The 15,735-nt window shown below is 46.0% G+C and overlaps 1 protein-coding gene across 1 annotated transcript; it reads right to left on the bottom strand.

Annotated features, from left to right (window-relative positions):
- Positions 1-10,560: 10,560 nt before the first annotated feature.
- On the bottom strand, positions 10,561-13,438 carry SKIDA1 (SKI/DACH domain containing 1). The gene is given in 2 exon segments (XM_046012945.1): positions 10,561-12,366; positions 12,368-13,438. Coding segments are annotated over 2 exon segments (2,727 nt in total). The 3' UTR covers positions 10,561-10,710.
- Positions 13,439-15,735: the final 2,297 nt, after the last annotated feature.

Below are 15,735 nucleotides of genomic sequence, written 5' to 3' on the forward strand. Positions count from 1 at the left end.
TGAAAGGTGCATAATTTACAAGCTCAACCTAACATTCAGTTTTATTTCCCTTTCCTAGTGACCTGTCCCATAACCTTGTAATCCACTGTGAGGGTGTTCTTCTCTTTGGTCCCTTTCTTCTTTTTACACACCCATAGGTTTGCAAGTCCAAATACTTTCTGATATTTTTGGTTCAAAAAATGCACCTAAATTGTTTGGGGCCTTTTAATTTAGAAAGACACTTTAAGAGACTCCTGGATACCCTTTGGGAATTGTTAGATGATTTGAAGAGTGCCCTTAAAAGAATTGTGTTTGGATAAGAGGGGGTGTGGGGGAATCATGCAGAAAGAAGCATGAAAAACCAGAGTGAGGACATTTTGTAGATATAGCGTTTCTGGTGGTGCTGTGCTTTATTTTGTACATGAAGTTCAAATTTAAGTAAAGCCCATGTATATGGGCTGCAAGTTGCTTTTCTAATGTTTTATTGGGCATTGTATTCCATATTGGCATTTTATATGCATAATCTCATTTCAATGCAGAGCTGCATACTAAATCCCGGGGCAAGCAGATGAGAATGCAGTATGGATATTACACTCAATTTCATTGGCTTCAATGAGACTTTGCACATCGCGATTTCCATTGTAATGGTTTATCTTTGGCTAGAATTTTACACATTGACATGCTATTCCTTTGGCCGGAATCCTGAATGAAGAAACTGTCAATGGAACAGCCATAATGATTCCATTCACATTATAGCAGGTACCAGGGATCAATGGTCCTAAGATTATTTATAAAAGATTTCCTGTGGGGTTTTTTTCCTTATTTTTGCACTTTTTTCCTTGAAGGAAATCACATTTAAAATCAACGTTGGGGTATACACTAAAGCATTGGTTTAAAACATTAAGAGCTAGGAAATTCATAATCAGGTTGCTTCAATTCATCTAGAAATCTTCCATTGTGTCAGAATATTGTATGTGGTCTACATGTCATGTAGGATTGGATCCTATTTGGATCAACCAGCTAGAGATTGATACAAAGGACAAGATTTTAGAAGTGCTAGCAACCTCCCTAAGTCTACAAATTAGTTGTATTTTCCTCCTATTTAATTTATACAGAATAAGTTCTATATTCCTCCCATTTAATAGTAACATTAAATTACAAACAGCAGGCTGAAATTGTGTAAAATAATATAAAATTTTGATATTTTAGGGGAAACAGATGTTTCTGAGGTCATTTTTCTATAGAAGATGGGAGAAGTGTATAACTAATTTCCTAATTGACTTTTAAATTTACAATACATAAAGATGTAAAAGGATTTTTAAAAAACACAAAGATTTAAATATTTTTATTTTCTTAAAATGACATGAGCAGCAAAAACAATTGGACAACCCAAATGTTAACCAAGTTCTACTTAACAATGTTCCTCATTTGGAGGGGGAGGAGTACTACCTCTCTTTTAAAATTCAGATAAATTCAGATGGGAAACATTCTGCTGGGAGTGCTGTACACCCTTTTAGTTCTCAATCATATATGTTTAAGGTTGTTCTTTTTAAAAATCTTTTATTATTAACAGAAAATATAAAAATTGGCTTTCTGAAGACCAATTTGCCACGTGATGTATAACACTTGGAACAAAATTAAAAGCATCTCTGCATTTGCATCTGGCAATGTACTGCACGTTAGAACCATAGCCATGTGTTTATGGAGTTGATCTCTCCTGGTCTTGAGATATATACACACACCCCCCCCTTTTTTTTATGGCCTAACAGGAATAGCTCAGCACATCCAGGACAAGAGGCTGGAAAGCACTGGCCTCTCACCCAGCAAGGAAGCTGAGGGTCACTGCAGGCCCCCACACTGCCTCTGTCAGCCCTGGTTTAAGGCCAGATCTTACCCTCCTTCTACCTCTGGAGAAAGTATTGGTAACTATTGGGTACAAGGGTGAGGCAGGAGGTGGGGAAGAAAAGGAAAAGCTGAAAAGGTGGGAGAAGAGAAAAAAGAGAAGATAAAGGGAAAAGGTAAATAAACCTGGTCAGGGCCATTTCAACTCTATCAGGCAGGTTTTACTTTGAATGGAAGTAATATCCAGGCATTTGAAAGCTTAACCATCCACTGGTCTGCCTGTTTGGGTCCAAAGTGGAGGCAGGAAACTAGTCTTCCGCATTTGCTCCCACGGACAATCAGGGTGTTCATTTGAAGGGAAGGGAAAAAGAGACTGGGTGAGAGACATGGGGGAAAATGAATGTAAAATGTGCCTTTATTCCTGAGAGTTCCAGGAACCTAGGTCCTTTCCAGTCATTTCAGAGATGGAAAGCCTTACCTACTGACCAAGGAGTGACTTTAAGATCTCTGAAAGATTAGTGTCATTTTTAACTCTCACAGGAAAGAAGGAAGGCTGTTGCCTAACCTTAGTGCAGTCTCTCTTCTATCCTGTTTTTCCTCTCTATTGCTCATCACTTATCACAAGTATTGTGTTGTTCCTGGAGCTGGCTTAAACTGATTTGAAAGAGGGCAAGCAATAACAATGGAAATTATATTCCAGTTTTGGTATCCAACATGTGCTTGTCCAATAGCCCAGTCTCCAGGAGACCCGAGTTTGTCTCTCTGTTTGTTTGTTTGTTTGTTTTGATATCTTGGAGAGGGCAGGCAGCGACTCAGACAGTTTCCCTTTTGTTTCTCTCTGTATCCTGAGCATCCTGGCCAGGGAGGGACCTTGCAGACCTATGAGCAGTTGCTTTCTGCTAGACTGGCAATATTTTAGGGTCTAAGTCTATTGACTGCTAAGCCTCTTCCATCCAAAAGGGTCAAACACAGACATATTGATGGCACTGATTAGATGAATAACCGGATCTTACTGGAGAGCCTTTAGGCTGCCTGCCACTCTCTCTCCACCTCCTTCTGTCTTGCTCTAGTCTGTCAAGTAAAAGAGGACCCCAACAGCAGGAGCTAAGGAATAGGGATACCTTAGCACCCTAAGTACTTGGCCTGTTTTTCCTGTAGATGTTCTTTTCAGACTACCCAGACACACACACACACACACACACACACACACACACACACACACACACACACACCTGCTGGCAGCAGCCTCTCCTAATTCTTTTTTTTGAAATCTCTCTCCCTCCACCTCTCTGGCCTTACCGTCCCTTGCAAGGAGACAACTACTGCCCTTCCCCCAGTTAGACACCAGTCAGCCCGGCAGCCATGGCGGCAGCCGCTCAAGAATAGAGAGCTCGCTGTGCCAAACAGCTCCGCTCTGGGGACGAAGTGGTCAGAGTCAAGTAGTGGTCCAGGAGAGGGCTGCTCCCAATCAGCAAAACATTTACGCAACTGGGCAAAGCTTTTCCGTGCACCCACTCTGGCAATTTTAGGGGCTGCTGCTAGGTCCTAGAAAGGGGGGGGTGGGGTGGTGAGGAATGGCAGTCAGCAGTGCAAGTATGAGAGGAGCCCCGCATGGAAGCCATTGACTGGGGTTTAACTCCACACATTTTGGGGTCATGTTTTTCCAAACAAACTGGAGTGATCTTTAGGGGAAGCCAAATACACATGATGAAAACATCCTGTTTTGAGAAGCAAGAACGGTGGTACCACAGTGACTGCCCACCAGTGCATCAACCAGTCAGGAAAGGGGCTTGGGAGCCCAAGGCTTGAATTTGGTGAATTCGTGCAATTTGGAGCTTTTCGACTTAGTATTGATCCCTAAACTCAATTTTGAAAACAGCCTCCATCTCAGAAGTGTGGGTTGTGTTATCCCAGTATTTGCACGCATCGATTGGGCTAAAATAAAATGCATCAAACGCGCCTCAAAGAAGGAAGAGGCAGGGACAGTCACAAGAGGAATAGCAGAAAGTGCATAGTTAATATGGGTTGTACGCGAATCCGCGAAACAAGTGCTTTAAACCCAGGGGGATTTCACGTAATAGCTAATTTGGTGAGAAAGCGAGTGTGCGCAAGCGGAGGGCCATCTTAGGAGGCCGGAAAGATGGAGAAGATACAGGTTTTTCTGACCGGAATTAACATTTCCTTGTGATTTGCATTTGCTAATGTCCAAACCCTTACGTACAGTCCACCTAACCCAGGCTTCCCTCTTCCCCCCTCCCCCCATCCCCAACGTTGGCTCACGAAGAAATTCTCTTCCCTCTCGCTGCACTGCCACAGCTCAAAGACTGCGGAGACTCTGCTGCTGCTTTTCCCCGATCCACCGGGTCTTAAGTCCTGGGAAGGCGGCGAGGCCGAGCCCGGGAGGCGCTCTCCGTCTGCCCTCTCCAGGCCTGCAGGACCTGGCGGGGGCCTCGCCTCAAAGTTAATCAAACGAACCCAGCGCCTGCCTGGTTTTGCCATACCCTTCCTGGGTCCCCACCGACTGGAAAGAGAACTGGAGAAGATGGGAAAAGGAGATAAGAATATCTTATCCTAGACTGAAGAAGAAATCCTTTTCCTTGACACACACACACACACACACACACACCCCAAAAGCCTTTCTTTCGATGTTTCCAGTCTTCTGAGTCCATTTCAGGTGAGAGAGAGAGAGAGAAAGGGAAAAAGAGATCGCGCGTGAGAGAGAAAGGAAGAAAGAGAGGGGGAAGAAAGAGGGAGAGAGACAGCTTTTAAAACAAAAGACAGGCGCAGGCAGGGGTCTGGAGCTTCCCTTCGGGGGCTGCTCGGCCCGGAGCCCCTCCAGTCCCCCGACCCGGCCGCTTCGGTCGTTCGGCAGGCTTGGCCAAAGCGGCCTGAGCCCGCGCTACATGAGGCTGCAGAACTGGAGACAATGCCCAAGCCCCTGTCCCACCCCAGCGCGGCGGGAGCCGGCGCCCCGGCAGGCCGGCCTGTGGCCGAGGCTGTGGGACCGAAGAGGGGCGCCGGACCCCGCTCCGCCTCTCCGCGGCCCTCGCCGCCTGGGTCGCCCTGGCGCTCGCGATTCTCCTCGTCCCACTTAGCAAGCTGCTCTTGGGGGCCCGCGAGTTCCAAACACGCCTTCTCATTAATTAAAGCCGGGAAACCCTCGCCACTTTCTTCCCAGGCCGAGTCACGGTCTCCAGAGGTCGCCCGGGCGCTCTCCGCCGGCGTCCGCTTCCGCGCTGGGCCTCGGAGGCCGAGCGGCCATTTACTGCCCTCTGATTGCGCGGAGGACCAGGTTAGCTCATAAAGCCTTTCACACTCAACAATGGGGATTTTCTCAACAATTAACAAGAAACAACATAATAAAGCCATTTACAAAGACCTTGCTATTTACTATAAATTAGGCACTCTTTAAGAGACCAGTGCGTAATTTCACACACTTTACAACTGGGGCTGCATTTTAAACACCCGGGAAAACAAGCTTGTTGCACTTTCCTGTGACCTATCTGCGGAGCACCTCTGCTTCCCCTCTCCTCTAGGAGCAGCTTTGTTTGCACTGCTGCACTCCAACCTCCCCAACCAAGGGTGGTTTTCCAGGTCACTGTCTCACGTTTCCCGTTTCCAGGTCATCATTCCACTTTCAGAGGCACTGGGAGGTTCCAAGGATAGGAACCACGGCGCCAAAGAAAGCAAGCCTTGCCCCATCCCATTTCCCCCCTCTTTGGGAGTTCTGCAGGGCCCTCGCCTGCGCACCCGAGCCCTCCCCAGACTCCCGGCCGCAGGTCTTGGGCCACTTCCCAGAAGGCGTTCACAGCCATGCTGGCTGGCCCAGTGTGAAGCCTCATCTCTTTGCCACTTGCGTCTCACACACGCATTTTGGAGACCTTGGCCAGCCCTCCGCCCAAAGCAAAAAAGCTGGGCCCCATTTGCCCGGGACAGAGAGATGAGGCCTGGGCTGGGCGAGAAGGTGGGAAATGGCTAGGCAGTGTGTTCGTGTGCCGGGGTGGGAGATGACTTCAGAACGCACAAAACGAGCGCAAAGTGAGAGGAGGCAGTCTAGTCCCCGAGGACCGGCCGCGCGCCCTGTCGCCCCTGCTCCCGGTGGGCCTGTCCTAGAGGCCACTAGGACATGAGGCTGCATGGAGAGGAGCTGGGGGCCGGGCGCACAGGGGTACGGACTCTTTCGCCCTGGGGAGCCAGGAGGTGACAAATTCAGAGGAGAGCAATATCTGGGCGGGGAAGAAAGTCACAAAGAAATTTGTTTGCCACCACGCAAAATGGCGGCATTTAAACATCTTTCTGGTGCTGGTGGCCCAGGCCAGAGAGCTGAGCTGCCCTGGGTCATCACGGTGGCCAGAGTTTGGCGCCTAGGTGGAAAACGAGGGGGAAAGGGACCCCAAAACCTCTTCGTCCCCCCTCCGCGGGGCGGGCCCTTCGCCGGCTCTGCGGTTCCCTGCCTTCCCTCCCAGCCCGCCAGTCCCAAGCCCCGCGCCAGCAGCCCCTGGACACTGACCCCTGTTTACAAACACAGCCCGGGGGCGGGGTGGGGCCGGCCGGAATGCAGACTGGCGGGGTGGGGGAAGGCAGCTCGCTTCGGAGGACGCCACCAGCAGAGAGGAACGAGGAGTTGGTGCGAGAGAGCGGGCCCGGCAGCTGGAAAGGACTGAACGCCTTGTTTTTGAAACTGTCAATTCCCTCAACCCCTATTGTGAGGGCTTCATGCAAAACATCTCAGGCCTTTTAAAGTAGGAGCTTGTGAGGCCGCCACAGTTTGAAAAGGAGCGAGAGAAGAGCGGGGGCCTAGGGCATGGGCAAAGAATGATAGCTGAGCCCCCTCCTCTTTTTTTTTTTTTTCAAAAGAGGGCCTGCCAAACAGGTAAAATGCAGCCCTCCCCCAACCTCCTGCATCTGCCCTCTGTCCCTACCCCCCAGGCTACTTTGCAAAAATGCCCTTTGGCCTAGGGAGCAAACCAAAACCAAAGCTAGCGTTAAAAACAGTTCTTTCTTCAAGGAAAGGGGAAAGTCCTGGGGAAGACCTGGGTGACCAGGGGGACTCCCTAAGGTGGATGCCTTGTTCCTCCTTGTCAATTTCCTGAGGTCAGTTGATGGGGAGCCTTTAATTTTTTTCTCCCTAGTTTGGCTCTAGGAAACTCCCATTTCACATCCTTTACCATCAGGAAGTTATTTTCAAGGTGAAGCAAAACTCACCACATTTTCTATCTTTTGTAGATACGAGTGCTTTATTTTTTTAAAATGTGAGGGTTTTGTTTTTGCTTTTTACTATGGAGGATTTTTTGTTTTTGTTTTCTCTGAAAGAAAAAAATGCTTTTAGCAATTAGTCTATAGCTTTTCCTGCATTCAAACAAAACTATCATTCTCATATCAAGCAGAAACTTCCAATTCTTGTGACCGGAACTTCGAAAAATTTCTAGACCATTGAAAGTCACCCAGACACAGATAAGATAAAACCCCCCACACCAGCCCATCTAGTTTGTGTTATTGCTGTTTAGTGGTGGCTCCTTGTTGTTGATTTTAAAATAAACAACCATTATTGAGATTACTGCACTGTAATCAAGTAAGCCAGTAGAAAAGAACACCCACTTTAAAAAGTAAATAGTTGAAAAAAGAGCAAGCTGCATTTTCTAAGAAGGCAGACAACCTGACTATGGAAGACAGAAGACACACATCTCTTTAAAAAAATAATTAAATCTTCATTTCAGATTCTTATCAGGAAACTATTTTTACAGGAGACCAACATAAGCTTGTTTCCCCCAAGAAGTCAGAGAAGGAGCCCTTTCCTGTATTTTTCTTCTGTTTGTGAGTGTTGAGCTTTAGACATAGGACTAAGTGACTCTGGAAACATGTAGTGTCTTTTTAAAAAAAATGCAATCACCTGAAAACATTTCAGTGTAAAAAATGCAATCTATCAATGGAGGTAACTTTGTTTTTCTCTCAATAAGGCTTAACTTTTTCAACAAATGGGACATTTATAGCATCTTAGAAAATCTGTATGTTGTCATTAATCATAAAACAACCAAAATGAAATAAACAGTACTGAGAATAATTCCCGCAGCAGAATGGGAAAACAGCTAAGGGACTACCAGAAATTGAAAGAATACCTTGTGTTTGTAAGTTACTGAATACTGTTTGGTACACTCTCCTAACAGAAGCCCCAACTCAGGTTTTGCTGTGGTTGGCTCGCTTGTTGTAGTTCTGTGGGGTGAAATTTGTGTTGACTATTTAATTTCTTTCCTTTTGATGGTATCACTCTGGAATGCCTCGGCCTCCATGCTGCTCATTCTCCAGCTCCTATAAACTGAAACTATTGATTCTCTGAGGGCTGGAGACCAAGTGTCAAAGCTAGAAGCCGATATTTTATGTCAGAAATTCCATAGGGTATATTTGTTTTAAATTGTGCTTATTCCATCTAGCAGTCCTCCCACACCCAAGATCTGTAGGCTTCAAATATATTCTCAATTTATAATATAGGAACAGTGATTCCATAGCCTGCAAGAAAAGTACTAGCCTAAATGTAGGAGTCATCATACTTTGAACTCTCTTGACTTAGCAGTAATTAAAGAACAGAAATTACAGACTGCCAGTGTGTGCATGTCACACTTTTTACAGATTGATTTTGCAGGACAAATCACTGCACCCAAATTCTGGATGGCCTTCCAAAGAGGAAAGAACCCAGACTGAGAAGCCAATTGTTCAGCTTTCTGGAGGCTTTAACTGTAACTTGTACTGGTCTTTGGAATTATACACAAACATGAATTCAAGGATAACATCCCCCAATTTTTGCTTTGACCATATCTATCATCCCAATAAAAAAGGATCCAGTGAACCTACATCTGGTAACATTCAAGAAGGAAAGGAAGGGAGGCATTTCAAAGCATCTGTTTACTCCATCCAAATGTATTTGGATGCAGGTATTCTCAGCCTCTGTCCTTTACAGTAAGAGTAAAACCACAGAGCATACACAGCAATTAGAGCTGAGACCATCCAGATCTATCTGAAACATTTATAGACAAAATAAAATTTTCAAAGGGAGTAGGAATTAGAAGGTTAAGGGCAGAAAAGAAAAAAAAAAGACTGAATTTCCATGAATAATAGTGACTAAATTCACACAGTAAACATCTCATGGATGTTTTGTTTTGTTTTATGACTTATGATCTATAGATGCAACTTCTTAGGTTTAACATGGCAAAGATCTGAATTACATAATTAATTGGACAGACTAAGGGAGGTGGACCAAAAATGATCAGATTTAACTTTCATTAAAATAGCAATTGATCTCTGCTTCACTGCCTTATACCTGAAACTTTTTGCACTTGATTTGTAACAAGTTTGTAAAGTTTTGTTGTTATTTAGAAAGAAATCCAGTGTTTTGCATGGAACCTGACTGGCCTCATCACATGGTATTACAACAAAACACTACACCCAATAAATGCATTTCTTTCAGGCAAAAACATTACAAATGAAAGTGTCAACAAAACCATTCATTCCTGTTAACCGTTCTTCAATCTGGAATAAGTAGAAATGTATGGAACCAGGAATTTTAAACAGTGTTTTTAATTGAAAATAAAGCTAAAGCATGCTTTTCAACAGTGCAAATTTCCATAATTTTGATTTACTGCTTCCATCATCACAACATAGTACACCAGCATGGCCCTTACCAAGGGCTAGACCCTAGCCATTTGCATGTTGAACTACTTTGATTTTAAGTGCAAATATAGATAGTCACCTCTGATTGTCACTTGCAGTAGAAACTCTCCTGCTTTATTCACAGGATGGTCTAAAAACAGAAGTTTAGAGAGATGCAGAAAAAGTAAAAGGTAATAAGATCCTAGTGCCTGAGTTCTGGTACCAAAGAGCCCTGAAAGAACTGCAATTTTTCATTTGGGATATTCCTACAACTCTGACCCATTTTACTTTTCTTGGTTGTATTTACTGCTTTGTCACTATGAAGAGTCAGACCATAAAATATCCTGCTATTAAGAGAACTACTTTAATTGTTTTGCAAGTTTGAGGAGTCAAACTTGAGGAGTCAGACCACAAGGCAAGCAGGATAATAGTGAGTAAGAGTCAACTTATTTAAAACCTTTGGGTGAGAACACAAAAAGGACTTTTCCAGTTGCAAGGAGGAGTTGTAAAAGTAAAATCACACCCTTTGCCAAAAAAAAAAAAAAAAAGCAATTTCATATTTATTTTGCTCAGTATATCTGAGGCAGCTTTTACCAGCATTCAAGGAGGACTCCCCAATCTTTCCACTCAAAAAAAGAAAGGAAGGAAGGAAGGAAGGAAAGAAGGAAGGAAATTAAGTGCAACTACTCTTGGAGAAGAAATGAGGGGAGGAAAAGATACCCCACAAACAAGAGCTCCAGAAAAGAACATTTTGGGCTCACAGAAACTTCTTTCTACCTCACTGTGTAACCATGTAACCTAACAAACTTTCACTGAATTAACAGTTACACTTTCAGGTCTGAAATCTAGTGCATAAACTTAATGGCTCATTGTAATATTTATTATTCAACCTTTTGACATTTATTTGTAGCAGTTGAATTGAGGTACCGGGTGCATTATTAGCATTGAAACAGTAAAGTGTTCCAGCTCTACCTTAATAACTGAGTTTTACTTGAGTCTTTAGCCTGAAGTAGTCTGTGGAATGTAAACCAACCCTTCTCCCACCCCGCCCCCACCCTACTCCAAAAAAAAAAAAAAAAAAAAAAAACCCGCAATGGGAAAAAAGTAATCCGATTTCTGTCTTCAAAATGCGATAAACCAGGGCTCCAAAAGGGGTGTAACACATTAATGGACTTGTACAAACCATCCTGTGCAGTTTACAACAAAAGGAAGGTAATAGGGTTCAAGAAAATATCTTCCAAAACACTTTTATGAATTAAATTTCCTGAATTTGTGACTAGGTGGAAGAGGTATTGCAGAACCGCCCAGCTGCCATTTCCATATAGGATGGGCCTTGTGAGGAGGTTGGGAATCCTTAGTAGTGTTTAAGGAATACGCCGGCCACAAATCCCCATCCTTCCCAATAATGAGTGATGGTGGACAAGGAAAATTTGCCATGAAATTAAATGGCCTTTTCACTGCTGATGCTACATTGCTGGCTACCTTTTTGCGTCTGTTTATAACTGTAAAATCATCCAGTGTTCCTTCATGTGTCTCAGTTTTACCTGTAGGACGAGGACTTCTAGCTGATTTCAAATTTGGTTTGACTGGAGGTGTCTGAAGTACAGGTCGCTTTCCCAGTACTAGTGTCCGGTAATTTTTTCTCACCCTGGCACCAAATTTATATTCCCCATCCTCAGGTTTTGGAGAACCTAAAGTGCATGAAAGGCCCTGACTCTGAGTCAGTGGGTTTAAGGAAGGAGTTTCTTTTTCAGGGCATGCAAAACCTTCTTCCTTGGCTGTGGTGAACAAGGCGTCCTCCTCCTTACTTTCAGTCACACTGTAAAACTCACCCTTTGTATCATTGCACTCGCACTTAAGCTTATTTGTAATAAGGTCAGGTTCATAGTCTTCATTAGCACTACTGTCTTCTACTTTGATTTTAATATTGTGCAGAAATGGCAAGGTCTTGTCTCCTGTGTTAGTGCAGGGAGTCTCAGTTTTAGTTGCTGCTGCTGCATCCACCTCGGAATCAGTGTGTGAAGAGGACAAATCCGTAGCAAATTCAGCACAATGAGGGATTTTGGAATCTTTTTCTGAATTTGCCGCTGCTCGCGAAGAATCATTATTTAAGAACCTAGCAGCTATTGTGTTGTTATCTGCACAATGTGTAGTAGGACTTGCTTGTAGGCATTTCCTCGCCTCTCGGAGTATTCTTTGTTGTGGAAATGCATTGTTTGTCTTTGGGCTAGGTGAAGAGGCCCCCTCCGCCAGGCAGTTAATTGTCAGGTCAGTTCTCTTTACAGTACTGGAAATTTCAGAGTGTGGGAATGTAATCTCAGATACCCTATCGTTCCTTATCTCTGTGAAACAACTCCCCAGGCTGGCGGGGCAGTACACCGGAGACGCTTTGGGGGCCCAGCTCTGCAGATTCCACTCCTCCGGCGACTCCGCTTTGACACTACTCTTGAGGTCGGGAAGTCTGCCGGCATCCTCGAAAGCAGCGGGTTTGGTTGCAGCGGCGGCGGAGGCCAGATGGTACAAGAAGTTGGCCTGCGCCTGCACGCTGGGAGGCTTGCAGAAGCTGGTGCGTCTGAAACGGATACTCTGCACGGACACTTGGCTGGAGCCGGAGCTGGAGTCCGACTCCGTGGACGAGTCCTCCTCCTCCGAGCTGACTTCGCTGGAATCCGAGGCCCCACTGCCCCCCTCCTCCTCCTCTTCCTCCTCCTCTTCCTCCTCCTCCTCCTCTTCTCCCTCCTCCTCCTCCTCCTCCGAGGACACCGAGTTGCTGGAGCTGGACAAACTGGAGCCAAAATCTGAGTCGTTGGCTGCATGGTCCGAGTAGGAGCTGGACTCCGAGTCGCTGCTACAGCTCTCGGGAAAGCTGCCGAGATGGGGCTGAGGCCGGTGGTGATGGGGGGGGGTGGTGGTTCGGCGGCGGCTGCTGGGCCCGGTGGTGGTGGTGGTGGTGGTGATGGTGGTGGTGGTGGTGGTGGTGGGGAGGCGTGCAGAAGCCGTTAACCAGATGAAACCTCTCCAGGCAAGTGGCCCCGGCGGCCGCCGCCGCCGCCGCTGCCGCCGCCGCCGCCGCCGCCTTGGCTTTGTAGGACCTGGGCAGCAGGAGCAGGCGGCGCGCGCCGGCGTGGGGCGCGAGCAGGCAGTCCTTGGCGCCCCCGCGCTTGCGCTTGCACCGGTAGGTCAGGCTTACCGGGCCTCCCGCGCCCGCAGCCGCCTTGGGCTCGGGCCCGGCCGCGGACGCCTGGTAGTAGGCGGCGGCGGCGGCGGCGGCGGCGGCAGCGGCGGCGGCGGCGGCGGCGGCAGCCGGGTGCTTGCTGCACAGCAGGCTCCGAAAATAAGCAGGGTCCGAGTGGAAAGCAACGTAGTTTCCCTGGAGCGGGGCAGTTTCATAGTTTAGAGGGGGTTTGCAAGGCGAACGCACGATTTCCGGATAGTGCGAGCCCGGGTATTTGCTAAAAATCTGAGGTAGATGGGCGGTGGGGCGCGCCGCGGCGGCGCCCGGGCGCGGGGACTGCGCGCTGATTGGCAGGGGCCGCGCGGCTCCGCTCAGGCCCCGCCAAAGTTGGTGCTTGTCCTTCCAAAAACCCGGGCGGGGGCTGGCGGCGGCGGCTGCGCGCTCTGGTGGCGGCGCCTTTGTGGCCAGGGCCCGGCCGACCCTCCTGCGCTTGGTCTTGAGGACACGTTCGGTTTTGCAGGAGGTGTAGAGCGCTTCCACGTCTTCCCGAGAGATGAGCGTGCATTTGGCGGCGTGGAAGGCGATGCTGTTGATTGCCTTGAGTTTCCGCAACTCCTCCAGATCGCAGTGGTGCTTTTTCACTTTCAAATGATCCATGCGCTTGTGCACGGTCGTCCTCGGGATGTTTTTCAGCAGATCCGTGAAGACTTGGGAGAGGGCAAACATTTGCTTTCCTTTAATGATGAGGTAGCCGAGCCTCACGCCATCCACCTCTTCAAAACCTGACTTCAGGTCTCCCATCTCGGGCACTAAATGATCCCCACCATTTGCAGTAAATATATACGTGACGCATACATACACATGTATGTATGTTAATCCTCCACCAGATGCTGCGTGTGTCTCAAGGCATCCTGCTAATAAAATAACAAAGACTGTTATTCCCGGCGAAGGGAGTGCCAAACTCTAGGCGAAATTATTGGAAAAAAAAAAAACAAAAAACAAACAAACATTAAATTACACTGACTTGATTCTTGCTTTTTTTTTTGGTTTTCGTATTTTTTTAAAAAGAGGGAAAAAACCATCCGGTTTCTGATCTGCCAGTGTATTGGTCTAAGTCCCCGATGCAGATCAGTACCTGGGCCCCTCTATTCCTTCCTTCTCCATTGGAGCACTATGATAATGGAATGTGAAGGGAGAAAGAGAAAAGAAATGCAGCTGCTATTCCCGCCGCTGCTTTAGCTACAAATAAAATGACAGAGTGAAGTGAGCTCGTCCGGAGACACCTTCATCAATTAATTCCCCTAAAGCCAGCGCTGATTGGACACTCCTGACAGGTGATGCAATAAAAATTGATATTCCACCCCTTCCCCCCAAAATCTCCCACTAATTAGCATACCCTTATACTGCCACCTCCCCTCCCAAAGTAAATAATACAGTCGGTATATAAATCTTTCCATTAAACTATCGGAGCTCAGAAACAGCCTGACTCACAGACTTCATCTGAACCAGTGTGTGTACGCTTAAAAAAAAAAAAAAAATCCCTGTATATTCGCCTTTAAAGGAATATTGCCTATTTTTTTCTTTATTTGCATTTTACCGCTGCAGCTATTATCATTTCAAAGAAAAGCATTTTAAAAACATTATCAAGCCGAAATAGACATACCCCACCCCCTTTTCCTTTGGAAAATGGAGCTTAAGCGAAAATGTGCAGAATAGCCTGGTATTTCCCTTATGGGAGTGGAGAAGGAGACCGGCTGGGAGCTCCAAAGTTAAACCCGCGCAATGAGCCACCCCAGTAGACTTACGTTTTGGATTTCTCTCGATTTTCCTTTTTTTTTTTTTTTTTTTTCCTGAAATGCCTTTTACAACCAGAAACAAAGTTATTTGACCAAGGAAGCAGTTCAAGGCTCCAGCTCCGAAACACTGTAACAATTCAACTGGATTTTGGTTCTCTGCTGGGGGGTGGGGTGGGGAGGAGGTAGTTTCACGTCAGACCCATAACAAAGCATAGATAAGCCAGAAATGTGTACACTTTTCACAATTAACCAGGCTGGATTGGAGGCGGGATCGTCCTAGAGTCCCCAGCACAGTCTTTGCCAGGGTCCTGTTCACGACAGGTCAGAATTCCAGGGAGCAGATTGTTTCAGCAGCAAAGAAAAGAAAATGTAAAACGCCCAAGGTGCTTCCAGAGGTTTTACGTAATAACGATGAAAAGAAAGTGCTGATGTACGACGCAGACTATTTCAGTGGTCTATGATGCTTTCGGTTGGTAGTTTAAATGAATCTTCCACAACTCTCATTTTTTCCATGAAAGCCAAGCATCTGCTTTAGAAAAAAATCACTTTGGATGAATATCAATGTTGTTTAACCTCTTCTTAGTCAAGTTAAAGCATATTTTGGTGTCATTTCCAAGGATATCCAAAATATTGCCAAATGAGAGCAATGGTCTTCCCAGCTGCATTACCAGGATCCCAAAGTGGCTTGTTGGCTCCTTTGCAAAATTCGGCAAAATCTTCTTAACAGTTCGGTGTTTGCAACTACAGCATAAATGCAACCCAGGCATTTATGTGTTTCCTTGTTCCTCCAAAAATAGACACATCCGTGTGGTTAAAAGAATAAACGGATATTTCTGAGCCTGCAAGAAAAGAATTGTACAATAATTTCTTCCTTCCCATTCAAAAGTTCCAGTTTCCCCTGCTCTGGTCTGGCTAGCACAAGCAGGTATGTCTCAAAAGAAAAAAAAAAAAAAAGATAAAAACAGAGGAATCAGACCATACAGAAAGGTAGTTTGCATGAAATCTCAGCCATAGTTCCCCACCCCCACCCTCATCTCCCTAGTAATTTCCCAGGAATTTTGAAGAGAATTGGGAATTTCAAGAAGTGCATCCGGAAATTAAGGAAGTCTATTTAAGAGAGTCTGTAACTCAGAGGTTGGGATTTGAAAAGTCAGCCCTGGACTACTGTTGCACTCAGCACAGATGTAATCGCCGCTCTTCAACTTAATCAATGTGTGTACAAACCACGATGTCTCGTTCTTGCCTTTGAAATCTAAGGCTAGCATTTCCATCCAAGAAATCAGAGCTACAGCAAATTACATT

The sequence above is a fragment of the Meles meles genome, chromosome 7 (assembly GCF_922984935.1).
Source record: "Meles meles chromosome 7, mMelMel3.1 paternal haplotype, whole genome shotgun sequence".
NCBI classification, from domain to species: Eukaryota; Metazoa; Chordata; class Mammalia; order Carnivora; family Mustelidae; genus Meles; species Meles meles.